The sequence below is a fragment of the Pelodiscus sinensis genome, chromosome 1, assembly GCF_052426305.1.
Source record: "Pelodiscus sinensis isolate ZL-2025 chromosome 1, ASM5242630v1, whole genome shotgun sequence".
NCBI lineage: Eukaryota > Metazoa > Chordata > Testudines > Trionychidae > Pelodiscus > Pelodiscus sinensis.
In genome coordinates this window covers 290927315-290949922 of record NC_143052.1, presented here as the reverse complement: position 1 = coordinate 290949922, position 22608 = coordinate 290927315, and the positions used below count along the sequence as shown (strand labels likewise).

Below are 22608 nucleotides of genomic sequence, written 5' to 3'. Positions count from 1 at the left end.
GCTTTTGCGCAAAAGCAGAAGCCCGGAACCATTTTGAAGAGGGCAAAAGGGCACCAGCCCTTTCCAGGGGTGGGGGCTGGAGCTCCTTTCAGACACGTGCTTAAAGGGATCTCCCTGGACAGCCGTTTCTCTCCTGCTGCGTGCTATAGGACCTCTTGCAGGGACTGTCAGCCGTAGCAGTTTTGGTGGTTGCCCTCTGCCTTTTTGGTCACCACTGCCTTTTGTAACTTAGTGCCTTTGCTTTTTTTTTTTTTTTCATCTCCCTTGTTTTTTCTGCCATGGAGCTAGGGGTGGCCATGTGCCTGCTCTGGCCCCTGCCGGCCATTTTGGAGTGCCTGCAGCTGGTGCTCCAGGCTGCTGCCCTCCTGTTCCAGGACCTGGAGGCACAGATCGCTTTGGACTCCCTCGCCAGGGAGGCCATGGCGTCCCCGTGGCATCCCCACCCCAGGGTGGAGAGGCCACTGTGGAGACTGGACACCAGCACTGACTGGTGGGACTGGCTGGTCCTTGGGCAATGGGGCAGCCAGCAATGGCTCTGGAACTTTCGCATGCGAAAGCGGACGTTCTTGGAGCTGTGTGCCTGGCTCGCCCCTGCGCTCCAGAGAGCCACCATCCGGCTGCGGGCACCCATCCCTGTCGACAAGAGGGTCGCCATCGCTCTATGGAAGCCTGCAGGCTGGTGACCTTAAAGCAGACGCAGGCTGCTGAGGTCACAAGGCAGGAGCCCTTCTCCGACCTCTGGCCAGAGGTCTGCCACGTGGCCCCTGCTGTCCAGCAGACACCCCCAAGCATAATGGCAGCTCCAGGAGGGGATCAGCCACCCGCACCCCCAGCACAGGAGGCCCCCAGGGCCAAAAATGAAGGGCCCCATCCTGCTCCTTGGGGGAGCTGGAAGCCCTCCTGGACCTCTGGCAGGAGGAGGAGACCCTGCATGAGACCTGCTTCTGGTGCTGGAACGCAGAGATCTTTGCCCGCATGGCCCAGGCGCTCACCCAGCAGGGCCATCCAGCCCGGACCCTGGAGCAAGTCCGGGCTAAAGTCACAGAACTGCACCAGGGTTACGTCCAGGCCAGCGAGGGTCAGGGGGCAGGAGCCAACACCTGCCCCCATTACCAACGGCTCCATGCCATCCTGGGCCAGCCAGCACCGCAGGCACTGGACGTCCCCGTGGACAGCAGAATGCTTTAAGGCTTTAAGGGGGCTCAGGTTACCAGGAAGTCCGGGAGCTGATTGTGTCTATGGAGCCTCCAAGCGTCCACTAGGGCTTTTTCCCGTTTAGCCTGCTTTTGCGCAAAACCTCTTAGCTGCCTGTCTACACTGGCCCTTTTGTGCAAAAACATTTCCGTGAGAGGGCTTTTTCCCGAACGGGAGCGTCAAAGCATTTGCGCAAGAAGCACTGATTTTGGACAGTAGAATGTCAGTGCTTTTGCGCGAAATCAAGCGGCCAGTGTAGACAGCTGGCAAGTTTTTGCGCAGAAGCGGACGCTTTTGCGCAAAATCTTGCCAGTCTAGATGCTCCCCTTGAGTGATGGAGATTCCACACACTCTCTATGCAATTTATTCCAGTGTTTTTGTAGCCCACACACCTAGGCTATGTCTAGACTGCAGAGTTTTTGCGCAAAAACTCATGGAGCGTTCACACTACAAGCACGTTTTTGCGCAAGAAAATTTACAGTACATTGTAAGAAGAAAGGGCTTTTTGCACAAGAGTTATTCCTCTTTCTACAGGGAATAAGCCTTTTTGCGCAAGAGCTTTTGAGCAAAAAGGTGTGTGTGGACAGCAAGCAGGGGTTTCTTGTGCAAAAACAGAAAAAGCACAGATGCTCTAATGGCCATTCTGTTAATGGCAATTAGAGTTTTCTTGCGCAACAGTGTCCATGCAGTGTGAACGCTGTCTTGCACAACAAGTTTTTGTGGAAGATCTCTTCCGCAAAAAGGTTTTTGCGCAAGAAGCCTATAGTGTAGACGTAGCTCCAGTTTGGTCCACTGTCCCATGTAGTGGCTCGCAGACCACAGCAACAGATAAGAACAAAAGACCTCTACAGCAAGGGCTGAGAAGCCCCTTTATAGTACAAGCTGTAGAGGCTCCTATGTTAAGCTTTAAAGGCCCCGGCTACGTCTACACTGGCCCCTTTTCCGGAAGGGGCATGTTAATTTCAGCGATCGCGATAGGGAAATCCGCGGGGGATTTAAATATCCCCCGCGGCATTTAAATAAAAATGTCCGTCGCTTTTTTCCGGCTTTAGAAAAGCCGGAAAAGAGCCTCTACACTGGCCCCGATCCTCCGGAAAAAGCACCCTTTTCCGGAGGATCTTATTCCTACTTTGAAGTAGGAATAAGATCCTCCGGAAAAGGGTGCTTTTTCCAGTGGATCGGGGCCAGTGTAGACGCTCTTTTCCGGCTTTTCTAAAAGCCGGAAAAAAGCGGCGGACATTTTTATTTAAATGCCGCGGGGGATATTTAAATCCCCCGCGGATTTCCCTATCGCGATCGCTGAAATTAACATGCCCCTTCCGGAAAAGGGGCCAGTGTAGACGTAGCCCCCAGGTTCAAATCTGTCCAGTGGTGGTTACATTTAACCACCCTAACAGCTAGGAATTTTTTCCTAGTGTTCAGCCTCCCTTGCTGCAGTTTAAGCCCATTGCTTCTTGTCCTATCATCAGAGGCCAAGAAAAACAATCCTCCCCCCACCTGTGATACCCTTTTTAATACCTGAAAACTGCTATCAAGTCCCCTCTCAGTCTTCTCTTTTCCAAACTCAACAAGCCCAGTTCCTTCAGCCTTCCCTCATAGCTCATTTTTTGTAGACCTTTAATCATTTTTTGTTGCTCTTTTCTGGACCTTCTCCAATTTCTCCACATTTTTCTTGACATGTGGTTCCCTGAACTGGGCACAATACTCCAACTGAGGCCTAATCAGAGCAGAGTAGAGCAGAAGAATGACTTCTTGTGTCACTCCTGTTAATGCATCCATTTGTCTGAACAAACAAATGAACAAACTCTTTAAAATATATAGTAGATGAGAGAAAGTAAATGATGCATATTTAAATGTCAAGAGTACTTAGAGCCCACAGTATAAAAGAGGCATGTTCAAGTAATATGTTAGGTTTCTTATTTTCAAAGTAAATAATGTCAAATTATTATATTATAGGCCATTACAGACATTCAGTCCCATGCTAAATGTTTTCCTAGCAGTGTCGTCTCTATGATCTCATTCAACATTTACTAGCTCTGAATTACATTTGCAATAGAATATAGAAAATGCTCCCTAAGGTAGAATTAATTGTGAAAATGAATCCTAATAGCTTAACCCAGTTCATATTGATTTTATCTCAGATCTCTTTTATGTTGCAAGAATCAAACGGAAATCCATGCAGTGTCCTTGTTTCCATAATTGCCAGAATACAGGTTGCCCTGGAGATATGATGTCACATTTGTAAAAGTGGACTACAGCTATTTCAGCCACATTGTCCTTGATAGATCCAGCTGGTAAAATTCTTTCGGGATCTATTTTGAGTGGATTATAGAGAGAGAACACCCACAAATAGATCCAGCAAAATATCTGTAAACATGTGAAGCTACTGTAAATTAAGTATTTTGTACTTAAAGATCAGAGAGATCACTTTAAAGGCTGACTCCCTATTCTTCTCAGAGTGACATTAGGAAACACATAGTCATGTTTTCAAGCAGCACCAAGAAATGTATATTGCATATTAAAAGGAAAGCAAACAAGTAAAACCTTTAGCCTTACAAAAGCATGCAGTACTATATAATTTATAACACCCTGAGCACATTTGAGACAAATGGTTAAAATAATTCTTAAATTAAATACTTCAAATAAATGCCTAAATTATGCATTCTTTGAACACTGGTGGAAATGGAAAGTAAAACAAGTCAGTTACACGGTATTACACTTGGGTTGCCAAGATTCTTTGGAGGCATGTGTACCTTCCAGCAAAGCAAAACATTATTTTCCCTGTCACATATAGAATTGAGCATGCCCATCAATGCAATGTACGGTTACGCTGTCACGCAAGGGATCCAATTTCACAAGGATTATGAGAGTTGAAGGACAAAATCAGGGCACACATGATGCTAACGGATGCAGCCTCAGGATAAGTAAATACAGTTCATCTCTCTCACTGCAGTACTCAACAGCAACTGATCCAGAAAGTGGAATGAAGACAGCACAGAATCTAGGAATACTGACTTTGTTGCTATATAGATAATGCTTCTTTGCTTGGAAATGGGGACTTCTAGTGGAATGGTCATATGATACGGGGTGTGGCTTGGTGGACCCTTAAAAGAACCTCAAAAAATAGGCTCCATGCTGGCTCTGTGCCATGTTAGAGGGGACTGATGTGGGGGAGAGTAAATAACTCCATATGTAGACCCTGTCTGAGAACTGCTGCAGAAAAAGAAAAAGGCTGCTTAAGGGCTGCACAGCATCGCCACAGGGTAGAGTCTGTGCTCCAAACCCGTATGGAGCTTTCTTATTCCATCTACAGGGTCCATATGAGGCATTTGTGAATTTCACCATACAAAAAGACATCAAGAGATAAATATAAGAAGAAAAAAATAAAAGGAAAAAAGATGCACTGAGCAAAATAGAAACTGTCTGGGAAAGAGGAACCCTTTCTAGCATGTTAATTGTTGTAATTTGTGGTGAATATGTCAGTGTGTGTCTCTGCTCAGTCCACAAAGGACCGGTGCCTGTTACAGTGCTGCCACTCTGACCGTGAGATACATGTAAAGATCTATACACTCACCTCAGAGACTGGAAGGTTACCTCCCGGTGCTGAAGCAGCACTGTTCTAATAGAATACTTCATAATTAATTTCTCAAAGCTTGTTCAATTAATTGGAATACATAAATGTAAATGAAAAGTTCTGTTTAGAATTTACAACTGCTGTGAATGTTAATTATACAGTATATTTACAGAAAGGGTAATTCAGTGTGACAATATACTCACACTCTCCTCTGAGCCTACCCCGTAATAATTAATAATACTATTTACTTTAATAATAGCTTATAGCAATGTTATAAATTTGCACTTGAAGTTAATGAGTAGGAAGGGTAATCATTAAACAAGTATGGAAGACTAATTTACAAAACATGTCAAAAGCGCCCCTACAAGTGGTGAGCCTAGGTGGCTACCTCTGATCTGCTTATTCATACAAACAGCAACAAAAAACTACACCTACAAACAGTACCCACAGTCATGTAAGCACATGCTCAGACTGCTGTTATCCAGTTCTCCCTGAATCTTTTATGGCTCATTTTAAACTAAGATTCTAATCCCTTTGGAGCAAGGACTGTATTTGATTATATATAAATATATGTATTCTGTAAGGCCTGCTACAATGGGGCACTGACTTGGCAGGGGTCTTTGGATTATTGTTTAATTACATATTGTGCAGTGGCAGCACCTAGATCCTCTGCCCCATTGTGCTAGATGCTGTACAAACATAAAGAAGCTGGTCCTTGTTCTGAAGTATAGTCTAGGTTACGTGGTGTAATAGAAATAATGAACAACAAAGGTAACAATGGCTTTTGAGGCTCAGTGTGAGCAAGTTTTCAGTGTATCTGTTCATTTTACACTTGTTCTGTGAGTTGGATAATTTTTCTTATCTATAAATGGTAATTTTTCTAACAGACAAAATAAGTCTTTTAATGAAGGTCAGGCATGAGTGACCTGGTAGAAATGCAGAATGAGTTCAAACCTCCAATACCATCCCAACTGTGAATGCGACAGCATTAAATCTATAGACAGAAGCTGAGAGAGAAGAAGTATCTTAAGGGAAATAAAGTAGACAAAGATAAGAAAACTGAAAGTGAAAGAACTTCGTCCAGAAAGACTGAAGTACAATGGAAAATGGTTGTCCAAATGGAAGCAGGAAGGAGAGTGAAACACATACAAAATAAAACCACTAGTAGATCATAGCTAAAAAGGAGTGTCATCAGATATTGAGCTTGTCCATGAAGTCCATTTACAAATAAAACATAGATTAAAAAAAATCTGTTCTCCAAGTGGACAAACTAAGTCCCTAAATTGATAGGACCCTAAATAGCAGACCCATAGGAAGAACAGATTCCTTTTCAAGCATGGATGCCAGAATAATTTGGCTGAAGACTGACTGGCAAATTTATAAGTGTCCATTTTACAGTGTCTTTTAAAAGTAGCTTTGGAACACCAAACTGCAGCAACACAGATCTATTCCAGTGACGTGTTATCCTGGCTAAAAAAATAACAAGGCTGAGTGAGTGAGCCTTGACCCCTTAGTTGGCAAAACTTACTTTGGACTGTGCAAGGGACAGTTGGTTGAAAAATGAAAAAATATTTTCCAAAGATTTCCCCCAAGGTCACAGTCATCCTAGTAATAGACCAAGCAGATAAATGACTATAGTCCTGGGAAGCTCTTGTCATTCATATAAAATGATTAACGATGTCTGTTGTGCACCATCAGGTTCAGAGGCACATTTTCAGTGGGAGCATAAGAAGGGTCCACAGTTAGATTTTACTAGCAAAATTGATAATGGGTTTAAATCTTGTTTCTTTTTGATGTTGCTAGGTTCTTGGGTTTAGATCAAGCAGAGAAGATAACATCTAGAGTAAGCTCAAGCTGCTAAGAAAACATTAGCAATTGAAAACAAGCTGTGTGGGAATAAAAGAAAGTTTGTGTACTTTTTTTAAATCTGCTTGATCCACATGCCCATGGACAACAATGCTATGTTCTATATCAACTGGAGCTGTGGCTGCAGATTTTATCTATCTCAGGGCCTGCTGCTGACAGCAGTTGGTGGTTTAATCTAATAAAACCCATCCAGGTCAGCCTGCATTATCTTATTGTAAGAATTCTCACTTGACCTTTTCCAGCCAGGACCTTCACTTGAACTGTAATAAAGGCCTAACTGGGGAAAGGGAGTGAAGGAAACTTTTAGATGAATGTGTCGGCGCTCAACATTCCTGTTGACAAGGCTGTATGAGATATGTGAGATTGAACTGCTGAAAGGAGCCACGAAGCTTACTCAGAATTATATAAATCTGAAAAAAAAAATCTACTGATTTTTCAGGCCTGAAACTGACCTTGTTCATGAAGAAAGGACTTAGTTTCCAGTGAAGCTGTCTTAGGAACTTTAATAATCTTAAATTAAATTCCACTGGGAAAATATAAACAGAGACCAAGTCATGAAACGTTGCTTACATATTTCTAATGATCCCTTTGCCACAAACTTTTCAGTCCACCCAGCATATAGGAAGGGGGAGCAGAGAGTCAAGAAATATACAAAATAGAAAAGAAACATCCCCTCTCCAATATGTCACTGTTTTCTGATTTCTTGTCTCTTAAAAAGGCATGCCCAGAGCTAAAGCCTAAACTGCTTTTTATTGACTTCTTGGTGCCTGACAACTGCTTGATTACTAAGTGGCATATGATGCCCTCGGCTGCGTAGTGCAATGAGATATCAGTGTGATCAGAAAAGGTGGAGGAATGGGCATATAGGCCTGGTAGCTGGAGTTGACATATCTTAAATTGAGTTTCTGCACTATACACACAGCAGGAGGCAGACAAGAAAAAATGTTCCCATTGGCTTCACTTAATCCTCATGAGGAGCAGGAGTACCGGCACTGAAGGGGTGTCCTCTGAGTTCAATTTAGTGGGTCTTCATTTGACCTGCTATATCGAACCTGAAAGATTGACCACAGCAGCGTCAATCTTCCATGTAGTGTAGACATGGTCATAGAGACGTAAGAAGGCTTTGAAAATACTTCTCCATTGTGTAGACCCCCAGGGGCTTTACTGCAGAAGCTCAGCTTCATGAAGCTGCTAGGAACGTGGCCCAGGAGGGAGAGGAGTGAAGAAAAAGAGCAGCTCTGCATTCAGGGAAGTATAATCGATGATGCAGCTTACACCGGAAGTTACTGTTGCTCTGAGAGAAGCAATTACTCTTTTCAGGGCTTTTTTAAACTATAGAGGTCTGGGAATAAGGGAGGTAGAAAGCAGCAATCAGATGATGGAGCCATGTTGCTATTATAATTCAGAAAGATTTGGGGCTGTTGTGCAAAGGTGGCCTTGTTCCCATAAATCTTTGCTTCCTATGAGACCTTTCCTATGCAGCCTTTCTTCTGGCTCTTTAAATTCTGCTGCTAGTCTCACCTCGCATAGGGGAACAAGGCTTCCCAACAACTTCCCTTATGATAAGTCTACTTCTTCCTCAGCTCTTAGCAGGTGAAGGAAAGGGTTGAGGCCTACTGTCAGGAGAGTAAGATGTCAGGCAATGCTAACCAGTTACTGAATGGTTATTACCCATGGATAAGAGTCACTGCCTCAGTTTCTGATTGATATGAAGCCAATCTGTGTGCCAAAGTTAGTGCCATCACGAACGTGAGAGTAAAATTTATCAGGGTGACATGCTGTGCAGAAAGGGACAGAATCATCTTGTATGTTCCAAGGTAGAATCCCTCCAGTCTCAAGAAGAATTCTTTAAAAAAAGAAAGAAAAAGAAAGGATGAACATTTTATCATATGCCTGTTCCTTAAGCCAGCGTGTTACTGATATTCTAAAACTGCCTAAGGTATCATTGTAAGACAAACTGTGCTAATACCATTTTTTTAGACTAAGTGGTTTTGCTCAGTCTTTAGGACATGTATTTAAGCATGAACATGTTTACAGAACAAAGAAGCTACACTTACAGCACAAAATAGCTGAAACAGAGAAACATTTTAAGCTAGTAGAGTTGGTTCTGTCCTGATTTGCTTCTAGGGGAAACATGATACTTTGGCAACACATATGAAGCATAACAAAACTTTGCTTGTAGTGTTGTTATCCAGGAAAACTCAGTTCAGTATGTGGTGTTCTTGGAAGCTGTGGGAATTTTTTTTTTGTCCTTCTCACCTAGTTTTTCAAGTGGAGTTCAGCAGTGCACAAGGAAAGCATAGATGTTGCTTAGGTTCTGCAACATTCACATGAAATCCAGAGGATCCTCAATGTCTACCCGGGAGGATCACACTATATATTAGTGACTAATTAGAATTAGGACTTAAATTTCTTCAGAGCTATAGTCTTTTGCCCTTATCCTTAAGCTACTTAGCACAACAAATTGCAGCATAGAAAAACATACATCAGACTTACCGTGTTGCCCTTCTAATGTCAATATAGGGAGTTGGAGATTCAAACTGTCTGACACATTTTGGATCAAGGCTGTAAAATTCCTTTGCTGATTCCTGAGGAAGTGTAAAGCAGCATGGTCCAACAGAAGGGCCCAGCACCACAAGTATATCCTTAACATTACAGCCATATTCTGTTATCATAGCATTTACTGTAGCCATACTAACGCCTAATAAAGTACCTTGCCATCCTGAAAAAAAAATTAGGCGAAAAAAATCCTGTAAAATTATTTTTAAATTGAATTGCTACAGAAAAGTATTATTATTAAAGATCTCTAAGTTAAATACATGGAGGAATAATAGGGTTGCCAGATGGTTTCAACAAAAATACCGGACACACTTGACATTGCATCACAATCTACATTACATCTTATTTAGAAAACACCGGACATTTGTATTTTCTCATTTATATTTTCTCAATTTGTTTCCCAAACAAAAAGCTCAAATACTGGACTGTCCAGTTCAAAACAGGACACCTGGCAACCCTAAGGAATAATTAGCATTTAGCAAACATTAATGGTCCTCCTACAAATTAGCGATATTACCATTGTAGAGATAGAGAAACTGAAGAAGAAAAGAGCCCCAGAACAGAGAAAGTTCATATTACAAGCAGACTTCGAACTTGTGAATGTGTTATGCTCAGCAATGGCTTTAGGCCATTCAACTACACCTCACTGTTTACTTCGCACTGCAACTCATGGGTTAAATACTTTAAAGGTTTCTTTACACTCTCACATGAACATGACAGCACTGGGGAAAATATTATTTAAAGAACGGAAAACAACATTTTATTTTTAAAAATCTCCTTATCTGTGCTGTTTGTCTGAAGCAAATACAAACGGTGCTGCAGGCCAGGAATGTTTGGACTGCAAGGAAGAAAGCCCAGATGTGACAGAGGTCAAGACAGGCTTTTCCCAGAGTTGAATGGGCCTTAAAGTAGAGCTTAAGATATTTTGTTTCTTTTCTCCCCTCCTTTACTGTGACCTCTGGCTACAATCTGGGTCACAGAACTGTATTTACATCTCTACAGAGCAAGGTTTAAAGCTATTTTTAAATATTTATCAAAATAACTTGATCTGTTACTAACTCCAGGCGGGCATCTGGGGAGCAACAGGAGGAGATGGGGGAGTGAAAATGTGACTGATCAGGGACATAATAAGAGTTCAAGACATGTAGATTTAGGGAGCAGTGGCATGTTACCTGGTGTTGTAATGAAAGGGTAAAGCAGATGGAGGAGATGCATGGAGAGAGCACAGGAGACTGGCAGAGAATGGACCAGGTAGAACAGCTTGGGGACTAGGGAAGGGGGTAGCAGTAACAGAGGGTATGTCTACACTAGCCTCCTAGAACGATCTAGGGAGGCTAATGAGGGCTACTGAAATTGCAAATGAAGCATGGGATTTAAATATCCCATGCTTGATTTGCATGTTCCCTGCCGGTCGCCATTTTAGAAATTAACTAGCCCGAAGTAACTGCCCGCGATTACATGTGGCAGTGAAACGGGATTCCAAAATAAAGCCCTAACTCAAATTAGCTGGTAAACCTCATTACAGGAAGAATACCAGCCAATTCGAGTTAGGGCTTTATTTCAGAATCCCGTTTCACTGCCGCGTGTAGACGCAGGCAGTTACTTCGGGCTAGTCAATTTCTAAAATGGCGACCGGCGGGGAACACGCAAATCAAGCATGGGATATTTAAATCCCGCACTTCATTTGCAATTTTGGTCGCCCTCATTAGCCTCCTTAGATTGATCTAGGGGGCTAGTGTAGACATACCCTGAGAGTGGACATAGAAAGGGACAGAACAATGCACAAACTCCTATCTACATTAAATTTGAACATATAACCTTTATAGATATAACCTCTTAACATTTTCAATGTGGATAGAAGCCTCCCTTTTATCTCCCCTTTGTTCCCATCACCACCTTCTGCCACCATGCAAAACCCCACTATACCTCCCTATGCACATAGTCTCACGGACCTCCTAATAGCTGTTAGCTGGACCACCAGCAGAAGCTGATTGAAAGATTTGCTGCTCACACCAAACACTGGGTAAGTCATGACCACAAACCTCATTAGAAACAGTTAAAGTTGCAAATGTGTTTGAGTAGAGTCCAGCTAACTCCCCAATTATGATGTGCTCTTCAGAAGAATTCTAGATCTTTGAAAGGATGAGTTTATGAAGTCAGCCTATAATCTCACCCAACCGACTCTCAACTAACCCAACTTCACTGTTTGATTATTAATCCTGTTTACTATTCAAGGGATCAATTCCCAGTACTCTCTTAATATTATAGTATTTGATCATGTGAACTGAATATTAGATGCCCTACTACCAGAATGAGCAGCTCCGCATGCTTTTTTGACGGGATCAGCAAAAAGCACGGGTATGCAGTCAGCACCGGGAGCTGCTATCGTAACATCTTTCTGGTTCGTTACTATTCCATCAAAGCTGTGAGGTGGGGGCTTTCCCATAATCCAAACATCACTGGCATGATTGACCTGTCAGTACAAAGACACATGAAGCACAGACATAAAGCACTGAAAAAAACATGAATTCCTACTTAGCTTAATGTCCTTTCTCTAACTCTCTTGTTCATATACTCTTGGAGCCAACCCTTCTGTGTAGAACTCTTTTCTTCTTGGTCAACAGACAAGCCCTCTTTGCCTTCAGATCCCTTCTTAAAACACACATCTTCCATGCATCCATCCACCCAATAAAGAAATGCATCTTTTAAATTAAAAGATATCTGCACCACTTTGATTTTGGACCTTTTTTCTGGACTTGTATTGTATTATATCATTGAGCTAACTATATGATCCGGGGAGGAGGATTAAGTCTTCCTCTCTATATTGTACCAGGTGTATTGATAGCTGCCATGGCAGTTTCATCACGATAAACCATCACAAAAACTGTCTTAAAAAGTTGTCCTACCACTTACAAGCTTTTGCTGGGCAAGATAAGACTAATGCCTAGTTAAAAAAATAAAACATTTGCTACACGAAGCAAGCTCTGATTAGTTAATATTGAAATCCACTGCTTTCTGATAACGTACCTTCACACTGTGAAATGTCTCCGGGTCAAAACCAGCAGCATTAGCTAACCTGCGTAGGTTTTCTTGAACCACGGCCTTTGGATCTCTCCGTTTGGAACTGCTGAAGAGGTTGAAGGAGCTTAGCGTTGGAATATAAGAGATTCCCCCTGTTCTCGTGGTGAATCCGTGAAGGAAGATGTTACCTGGTGAAGAGCAAGAATTGTTTGAAACAAATGAGAAACCTGAAAACTATACCAGACTCTGCCTGATCTACTGGTTGGTAACCACTGAAGTTCTGTTGTGCCCCCCTCTCTGCTCTGTGGTGGGAGGTGGGCACCTTGATGTTAGCTCCCCCTCCGCTTCCTTCCTTGCCCTGCACAGAAAGCAGAGGCTCCTGAGGGGCAGCTCCGAGGCAAAGGGCAGGAGATGCGCAGCAGTCTGGGGGCAGCTGAAGTGCTGAGCTCAAAAACCTCTTGGCCAAACCAGGTAGGATCATCTGCCAGAGGCTCCAAGATCTACCAGTAGATCCTGATCTACTGGTTGGTAACCACTGAAGCTATGTCTACACGATGGGGTTTTTCTGGGATACCAGAGGTACGGGGAATGTGTCTGCTCTTCTGCGTTTTTTTGTGGAAGAGCAGATGCACTCTTTCAGAAGCCCTGTCTTCCTCCTCCCATAAGGAAGGAGGGCTCTTCCGAAAGAGGAGGCTTTTCCTAATGGTGTAGTCTACACGGGGCCAAATTTTGGAAAAGCCTCTTCCAAAAAACATATCAGAAAAAGGTATGCAAATTGCGGCACACACGTTCTTCTGATAGATGGTTATGGTGTAGACATAGCCTGAGTTAGAGTAAGAGGGGAGCATTGTGCTCTATGGTGCCACTCAGGGGTGTTTGTTTTTTCTCCATAGGAACCATTGCTACTGGCCCCTTTAGCAGAGATGGTGTCTCTGTTTTCTGCATCAGCATTAAAACTGAACACAAACTCTTATCCTATGTTATGCCATTCTGTAAGCCACCTTTGCTTCTTCCCAGTTCAGGACTGCCCTAGTGTGATTTAGACATCCTGTGGGTCTGGGCTGTTATTCAACAGTGCTTCTCAGAATCCCGAGTACTACAGGCCTACCCTCTTTGGTCCCCTCTATATTTTCTGTGCCTGGACTTACAAGCAATCCATATGGCTTTACTACATGGTGTCTGCACTGGGGATTTCTCCCCTGGCTGGCTATAAGTATACCAAAGCAGCAGAGACATCTTGGAGGTGAGAATTTCACTCCTACAATCTCATGTTGCTAACCTGCAAAGCTGTAGAATCCATAAACTGAAAATTGAATGAAATAGATGCAAAAAAAAAATCCATAAAATCTGTTTTCTGGTATACCTGGGATCAAGGAAGATTTTAGAATGTTAAGCTCCCCTTTCAGGCCTGGCAGACTTTCCAAGTAGATCTGAATCTCGCTCCTGATGAGTTTCACCTCCTGGGCAGGAAGTGTTTGAATGTCACACTGAAGTTCAGCTAGTTCTTGGAAGTTGTTTCCTTCACAAACCAGCCATAAATCCCCAAACTCAAACTGGTAAACAGCAGTGAATAGTTGGTCTATATACACGTCCATCAAGGCTTTCCTTTGTGGAGGTAAAATGATTTTAATGATGCTTAAATCCTTCTCATCTAGTTTTTGTTTAATGGTGTACAAGGCAGCAGCTGTACTTGTCATACACACAACCTCAATTCCCTTCTTCAGAATCTGAAAACCACTGATGACTTTAAGTAATGAATCTTCTTCACTACTCCTTTCGCTTCTCGGAGTTTCGTAGCACATTATGTATACAAATGGAGCGCTGACTGAGTAGTGCTTTTCAATTGTTTTCAGTGTGCTACATAATAACTTCTGAATGCTGTTATTTTGTGAGTTCACTGGTAGGCTGAAGAGGTCAATTAATATTGCTTCTGCCATGTTCCAGATGATTAAAGGAGTCCTAAAAGCACCAGATATTGAATAAAATGCCTTCAAAGAAAAAGAGAACATTATTAGTCCATATAAGCAAAATTATGGCTTATTATTTGTTATTTAGTGGTTAGAGGAATTAATATACTGAAAAGTAATGTCATTTCAAATATATTTTCCATTGCATTCAATGTTCGGAGCAAAGGAAAACTAAAACAGATGGAAATTGTCCTGCTTGTGTTTAAATCTCCCTGCTGCATTCTTTTTGCCTTTCTCCAGATCTGAGATGTTAAAAGTATGGCCCCTTTTATAATCTGGCTTTCACAAACACATTTTAATGACCTGGACTCCTTTCCACCCAAATATAGATTCTAAGGTGAACAGGAGGTCCAGCCCCATGAAGCAGTGTGGTGCCTCTCTGCTAATTGTGTGTTCTGGCAGACATTGGAACCTGAGGGGCCCCAAATGCAAATGACAAATGAAGAACATCTGTGGTTTTCCTCCTCACTTTTTTTCAAAGCTGGTGTGTCCCAGTCCTACTTGAACTCCCCCTATTGGACACTCGTCAGGTTGCTGTGTTTATATCCCATCATGCTTCATTTGTGTACTCTGTAGCTTCCTTTGATCCAAGTAGGCTCCAGCACTGCTTTTTCTATCACCTGGCTAGCACAACTCCCACTTACAGGCTCTTTGCCTATTAGTGCTTTATGAATATAGGACTTCACAGGGCAGCTGCCCTAGATTCTCAAGGCCTGTGCAGAGCCCCCAAATATTCCTGTTGCTTAAACATATCTATTTCCAGAGCTTGGACATTCTGATTGACAGTTATCTCTTCAGGGACATGTGATAGCTGAAGCATATGCTGCAAAGATTTTGCAAAAGGGATTCTAAAACAATGTGTCTTTTCTTTAGGTGGCCTAAGAGATCTAATATTCAGATAAAACATCTCCATACCCTTCTCTGTCTCAGTTTCCTCAGCACTCTTAGGCCTGGCCTACACTAGAGCAGGAAGTATCTGGAATGAGAGGCATTCCAGATGCTTTCAACTCACCTAGCAACATAGTCAATCTATCCAGCCACTCTCATAGGGTATGTCTACACTACAAAGTTAGTTCGAACTAACAGACGTTAGTTCGAACTAACTTTCATAGGCGCTACACTAGCGCTCCGTTAGTTCGAATTTAATTCGAGCTAAAGGAGCGCTTAGTTAGAACTAGGTAATCCTCATTCCACGAGGATTAAGCCTAGTTCGAATTTACTAGTTCGAATTAAGGGGTGTATAGCCCCTTAATTCGAACTAGTGGGAGGCTAGCCCTCCCCAGGTTTCCCTGGTGGCCACTCTGGCCAACACCAGGGAAACTCGTCTGCTCCCCTCCCGGCCCCGGACCCCTTAAAGGGGCACGGGCTGGCTACGGTGCCCGTGCCAGGTGCAAGCCTGCCAGCACCCAGCTAGCAGACCCTGCACCTGGCACGGCTCGAGCCACCCACCCGATGCCCCCCAGCCCTCCCCCTCTTCCTGAGACCAGGCTGGCGGCTCCCGGGAGCTTCCCCGGGACCGCAAGAGGCGGGCACCCGCCTGGGCTAGTGCGGACATCGTGGACCTCGTCCACAACCTCTGCACTAGGCACAGGAAGGTGGCCGGCTAGGGCAGGAGAGCTGCCAGCCTGGCCACCCAGGAGCAGGTGTGCATGAAAATCAAGGGGGTCCAGTGAGACCCCCGACCCTGAGCCCTGAGCTTACAATGGCCATCCTGGGTCAGACCAAAGGTCCATCTAGCCCAGTAGCCTGTCTGCCGACAGCGGCCAACCCCAGAGACCCTGGAGGGGATGGACCGAAGACAGTGACCAAGCCATTTGTCTCATGCCATCCCTCTCCAGCCTTCCACAAACCTTGGGCAGGGACACCACTCCTACCCCCTGGCTAATACCACTCCATGGACCCAACCTCCATGACTTGATCTAACTTCTCTTTAAACTCTGTTCTAGTTGTAGCCTTCACAGCCTCCTGCAGCAAGGAGTTCCACAGGTTGACTCTTTGCTTTGTGAAGAACAACTTTCTGTTACTAGTTTGAAGCCTGCTACCCATTCCATTCCTTTGGTGTCCTCTAGTCCTTCTTTATGGGAACTAATGAAGAACTTTTCTGTATGCACCCTCTCCACCCAACTCCTGCTTTTAGAGACCTCTATCCTGTCCCCCCTCCGTCTCCTCTTTTCTAAGTTGAGAAGTCCCAGTCTCTTTAGCCTCTCTTCATATGGGACCTGTTCCCAACCCCCGATCATTGTAGTTGCCCTCCCCTCTCTCAGCCTCTCTCTTCCGTTCTTCCACCTCCTTTTCCCAGTCTCCCCCAGTTTTGTTCAATAAAGAGAGATTCTATTTTTGAACACAATTGTCCTTTATTTTGTACATCAGAAAGGGGGGCTAGGGAAGGGTAAGTGAAAGAAGGTGAGGGAGGAATGGGGTACGAGCCCCCTATGGGGAGGACTGGGCTGGCTCTGCGGGCTTCTGGGGGTGGAAGCTCTCCTGCAGCCCCCCAATTTCCCCCTCTCCCCAGATGGCAGCCTGCAGCAAGTGCAGCCGGTCTGATGGCCGAGTGCTGTGATGTGCCCAGTGTGGGTACTCCGGGCACTCCAAGCCAGGACTGCTTTGCAAGCAGGGCACCCCTGAGAACTGTCTGTCCGGGGTGGGGGTCGGGACCCTTTAAGCGCAGCCCTCGGCTAGCCTGAGTCAGCATCTCCACGCTCTAAGTCCTCCTCTGCTGCTCTGCCAGCACTGCTTCCGGCCATCCTTAAGCCTGGTTCAGGGTCCACTCTGTGTGGACATGCTAGTTCGAATTAGCAAAACGCTAATTCGAACTAGTTTTTTAGTCTAGATCCGTTAGTTCGAATTAGCTTAGTTCGAATTAACTAATTCGAACTAAATTAGTTCGAATTAACGTTGTAGTGTAGACGTACCACTAGTCTAGTAGAGGAATCTGTGCTATCGCAAGGACTCTCCTTCTGCCCCATCACACCTATGAAAATGATTCAGTTCTGTGGATATCTGGAAGCCTATTTTCACCGCTTCCATCTAAAGGAATATTTCCAACATACCACTGTACAACACACTGATCTTGCTGCTCCCTCCGAACAATCCCATAGAAGAGGAAGGCTTCTATGTGGACCCCTACTAATGGTCATAACAACAGTCTTGACTTATACTTCGATTGCTTTCGCAAACATGCATAGAATGACATTGTCAGCAAACAATAGTGTAGATGCTGCCAAGGTTTGGCTTAAGGTAAGCCGACTCCAGCTACGCATTTTGCCTTCCTGCTCTAGTTATTCAAGGTCAGTCATAAAGATGTTGGCATATTGTTGGCATATTGAATAACTAGAGCAGGAAGGCAAAATGCGTAGCTGGAGTCAAACCTTGGCAGCATCTACACTGTCTGAGACCGATGGGCGCAAACTTTCCTGTTGGCTTACCTTAATCCTTGTAAAAAGGAGGAGTAATGGATGCTGGTGGGCGCTGTCTTTAGCATTCAATTTTCGGATCTACCCTAGACCCGCTAAATCGAACATCAGAAGATTAACCTCCAGAGCGTTGATCTTCCAGTAAGTATTGATATGCCCTTTTGGCTCAGGTCAAAGTATCCAGGGTATTTCCCTTTCTGTTCCTGCACAGCATTGTTTTCTGCTTCTGGTCTCCTCCCCCTCTTTCTAAAATAGCTATTGACAGTTCTCTTTTTATAAAGTTGCAGTTTCCTGTGTCATGTGAACTTGTCAGATGTTCAGATTCCACCATCAAGTGATCTTTTGTCTTAGGCTTCCTGGCAGAACGAGGTTTTCTTGGTTTGGCCACCTTTTTTCCAGGGTTTTTCCATTTAAACAGAAAACTAACCTTCCATTGCTAGTCCTGCATTATCACCCTTTGAAATTTCATTCCAAAAAGGAGATTAAAAAAACAGAGAAGCCAGACTAGCCTTACAATCAAAATGAAGTGTGCAGTTTGGCAAAGTTGCATACACACAGGCTGCGTTTAGACTGGCAAGCTTTTCCGCAATAGCACCTGCTTTTGCGGAAAAACTTGCCAGCTGTTTACACTGGCCGCTTGAATTTGCACAAGAACACTGACAATCTACTGTAAGATTGTCAGTGTTCTTGTGCAAATACTATGCTGCTCATGCTCAGGAAAAAGCCCTTTTGCGCAAAACCTTTTGCGCAAGAGGGCCAGTGTAGACAGCTAAAAACTGTTTTGCGCAAAAAAGCCCCGATGGCGAAAATGGCGATCGGGGCTTTCTTGTGCAAAACCGCGTCTAGATTGGCATGGACGCTTTTCCGCAAAAAGTGCTTTTGCGCAAAAGCATCCGTACCAATCTAGACGCTCTTTTCTGCAAATGCTTTTAACTGAAAAACTTTTCCGTTAAAAGCATTTGTGGAAAATCATGCCAGTCTAGATGCAGCCACAGAGTTTATAACCTCAAACGGGATACATAAATGGTAGTAGACAGATTCCCCAAGTTGTCACATGGTGTCACAGAGATGCCCTGTACTCATTCTGTCTTCCATAGGGAACTGTCCTTTTGGTCCTTCTTTATTGCTGTTTCCCTCCAACTGATTTTAAAGTAACCCTGACTAAAAATGCTCATTTTTCTTTGTGTACAGAATACATAACAAATTTCATTTGTACTATCAAATGCAGAGGACTTGACTGGTCTACTTGAATTAAGTTAGGACTCATGATCAAAACCTGACAGCCATTGATCATGTCTGTCAAGGGATTTATGATCTCAGTCTTTCCCTAGGATTATTATTACATACAACTGATGACACCTATTAGGGAAACCTGCCTGCTAGAGAAAATAGCAGGAATCGTCTTTATCCTGCTGCTCTCAATGGCGAGTGCCTAACCTCTTTACCTCTCAGAAGATCTCAGTTGAATTATAGACAAGATCATACCCCACAAAGGAAACAAGGGACAAGACAAGAAACTGCAACTCCCTCTTACATCAGTTATGTGAGGGAGAAAGGAAGGGTGAGGAAGAGGTCACTGATTTCCACATCCTCCTTCCTCCCCAAAGAAAACACCACCTGTAAAATAAGGAAGGGAGGATGCTTTTTGAAGGAAAAATGTCTGCCAGTATAGTCATTAAGATGTGCATTTATAGAAAGAAACCCACTAGGGTAATTATGAGACAGTGTGCGCATGAACATAATGAGGCTGATTCATTAGTGCATTTGGCCAGTTTTGCATCATACATCTTCATTGAAATCAATGTTGTTACATTGGCACTATTTTATTGCAAATGCAACATTTTTGTTTACATTAGTGGAATTGAATTACTGCTTCCTGAGATAGTCACAAAAATACTAGGTACTGCTTTTGGGCACAGAGTATGCCAAGCAAAGCACTATGTTACCTTCTCTAAAATGCATCATAGTTGCTAAAGTTTGAAATACCTAGTCCTGGGGGAATTATGCAATTGTATATGTGGAGACATAGGGTACGTCTAGACTACATGCCTCTGGCGACAGAGGCATGTAGATTAGACTACCCAGCATAGGAAAATGAAGCGGCGATTTAAATAATCGCTGCTTCATTTAAATTTACATGGCTGCCGTGCTGAGCCGATCAGCTGTTTGGCAGCTCAGCGCAGTAGTCTGGACGCTCCGCGGTCGACATCAAAGGCATTTGTCGACCTCCCAGGTATGCCTCATCCCAGGAGGCATACCTGGGAGGTCGACAAATGCCTTTGATGTCGACCGCGAAACGTCCAGACTACTGCGCTGAGCTGCCAAACAGCTGATCGGCTCAGCGCGGCAGCCATGTAAATTTAAATGAAGCAGCGATTGTTTAAATCGCCGCTTCATTTTCCTATGCTGGGTAGTCTAATCTACATGCCTCTGTCGCCAGAGGCATGTAGTCTAGACGTACCCTAATAAAACTGCAGAATTCCTCCCAAGAGTGACATAACTTAGCTTCACAACCCATAGAACGTGAAACTACCAATAGCTTCAGCAGAAAATATTTACTAGAGAGGAGTTCATTGAAGTGCACAGTGCAGGTCTGTAAATTCATGAATGTTTGAAGATGAAATCTGAAAAGTCATTTTCTTCCACACACTCTGGGTACAGCTAGACTACAAGTTTTTGTCGGAAAACGGTATGCAAATGCACTTTGCATTTTACGTAACTTTTCTGATTCTTTTGTTGGAAGAGGCTTTTTCAACATTTGGTCCATCTAGACTGGGCCAAATGTCGGAAAAAAACCCTCTATCGGAAGCCCCCTTCTGCCTTGTAGAATGCATTTGCATTAGTATTGTGTGTCATAGCAAATCAGATATTATATGGTATCTTAAATAAAGTACAGAAAATAAATCAATAAAAAAAGTAGAAAATACCACCCAAAAAAGTGGAAGAGCAAATGTGGAAGAGCAAATGTCCCTGGACATAGCAGAGTTTTTTTGGGATACCTCCGGTATCCAGAAATTCCACCCCCCAACCCTGTAGTCTAGCCATACCCCCTCTGAAACACTCAGAACACAAAGCTGGGTGATCAGCAGAACCTATGCTATGGACCCCATCCAAAGAACAGCCAGAAAGGATAAAATGGAGGGAGAGAAGGAACAGTGGAGAAAATGACTAGTATGGACAGATAGAAAAATGGAAAAGATGAGAGAACAGAAACATTAAATGAAAAAACACACAAGTGATGGAAAAAAGCCAGATCAGAATTAAAAAAATATCAAGAAGAAAATTTACCAAAAAATAAACTCAAATCTGAAAATGAAAATAAACTGAATATATTCCTAATTTTGGACAAGCATGGTCTGCCTCTTTCCCCACAATCACCTTTGGATCATCTCAATCACCCTCATTTTCTTTTCTGAAATGTAAACATGTATGTAAAGTTTTGAAAAGTGATAAAAAAACCCCAGAAAGTATTGAAAATCTTATGTTAGAGGACAAATAAGTGAAGCCATGCATCAACTCCAGAAAAAATACAGAGGGTGTTTATAGTTCCACACAAGATTTTTAATAAATCATTATGTATCAAGAAACAGAAAGCATGGAAATGTAGAAATCACGCTGAACTTAAGAATATTTATGTATGTTTAAAAAAAAGCCAGAAGTTACCATTTACAAATAAAAAATACATACAGTTTCCATAAATAAATATAAGATCAAAGACCTAAGTTCAGGTGTTTACTTACAGCAGTGGACAATCCTTTTCCAGCTCCCAAGAGAGATCATACAAAACACCCGCATACTATCATGAACCTTATATATCTGCATAGTTGCAAATCCTGCAATCGATTTGTCCAAGATGGAAATTCCCTATTCAGGTGAAATGTGAGTGGGGGAAACCCGCCTCTCTTTTGCCCTAGGCCCTGAGTTGCTGCTGTCACTGTACACAGGAAATCCCAAAGGGTTCTTAAAGGCACAAACGTGATTAATTTCTAGGGTAATACAAAACCAGGAAGCAATGTTAACCCTGCCGTACTAGTTCTGGGCAGCAAACATGCATCTGCGAGCGACCTTCTTATGTATGCACAGCTTCATATAGCCTCATAAATGGCAAGAGCTCAAAATTAAAAGATAAATACATGGAGTAGAAGGAAAGGAACCACAAAATATAAAGGAGTCCTCTTTGCCAAAGGGTGACTCCATGCTCTGCAAGAGGTTTGGTAGTAAATCAAGAAGAAAACAGCCACAAAAAGTGAACTGAAAATTACCCAAACAAAGAAGGGGACACAGGAACGGAGATGAGGAAGATTCTGCCTTAGAGGCCCTGAAACACATGAAATATTTTTAAAAGGCGTCACTAGAAACAGGAAGTGCTTTTTCATTTTCATGGGACCAGTAATTCCTGTAAGCCCTTAAGAAAAAATTAATTCATTGGTACATTAGCACGGTCACAAGAATAAACCATTTCCAGAGTTTGGTTTTGTGTCAGTGTTGGCAACCACTTTACAAATAAAGCTAAGTACATTTTTTATTAGTGTTGTGTATCACAACAAATCAGATATTATATGGTATCAGAAATAAAGTACAGAAAATAAAACAATCAAAAAAGTAGAAAATACTATAGGAACATCTGATGCAAGCACAGCAAAAGAGGAAAACAAAGTGTTAGAATATAAAAGGACTGAAATACAAAATGATCCAGAAAATATTATAATGACATGATATTAATTGATTTATCTCATCACCTGAAATATTTTGTTTTTCCGAAAAGAAAAAGAGTAATAGCGGATACAGTGTTATTTTATAAAATAATGAATAGTATTTGAAGGAAAATTAGGTCCTTCTGTTTTATAACCTAAGAACAAGGAGAAGCCAATGAAACTGATATTTGCAAGAGGTTACAATGATTACCATAAAATTTTAAAATTGATTTAAAAAATACATTTTAAAAAAATGAGTTAATTAAGCTAAAGTACTAGTTATCACTAGGCAACATGGAACCAAAGAGCTTACCGTGATT

The 22608-nt window shown here is 42.9% G+C and overlaps 1 protein-coding gene across 2 annotated transcripts; it reads right to left on the bottom strand.

The window, feature by feature from the left end:
- Positions 1-3088: 3088 nt before the first annotated feature.
- LACC1 (laccase domain multifunctional purine nucleosidase 1) lies at positions 3089-21621 on the bottom strand. Of its 2 annotated transcripts, none has more exons than XM_006124396.5 (6): positions 21335-21621; positions 13578-14202; positions 12221-12402; positions 11501-11666; positions 9131-9356; positions 3089-8480 (listed from the first exon to the last, which is right to left on the bottom strand). In XM_006124396.5, exons 2-6 carry the CDS (start codon positions 14149-14151, stop codon positions 8327-8329), a joined length of 1302 nt encoding a protein of 433 aa, XP_006124458.1. In that variant the 5' UTR covers positions 14152-14202; positions 21335-21621; the 3' UTR covers positions 3089-8326. The 2 variants fall into 2 exon arrangements, with proteins under 2 accessions (XP_006124458.1, XP_075775099.1); XM_075918984.2 differs by lacking the exon at positions 21335-21621 and adding an exon at positions 17607-18057.
- Positions 21622-22608: the final 987 nt, after the last annotated feature.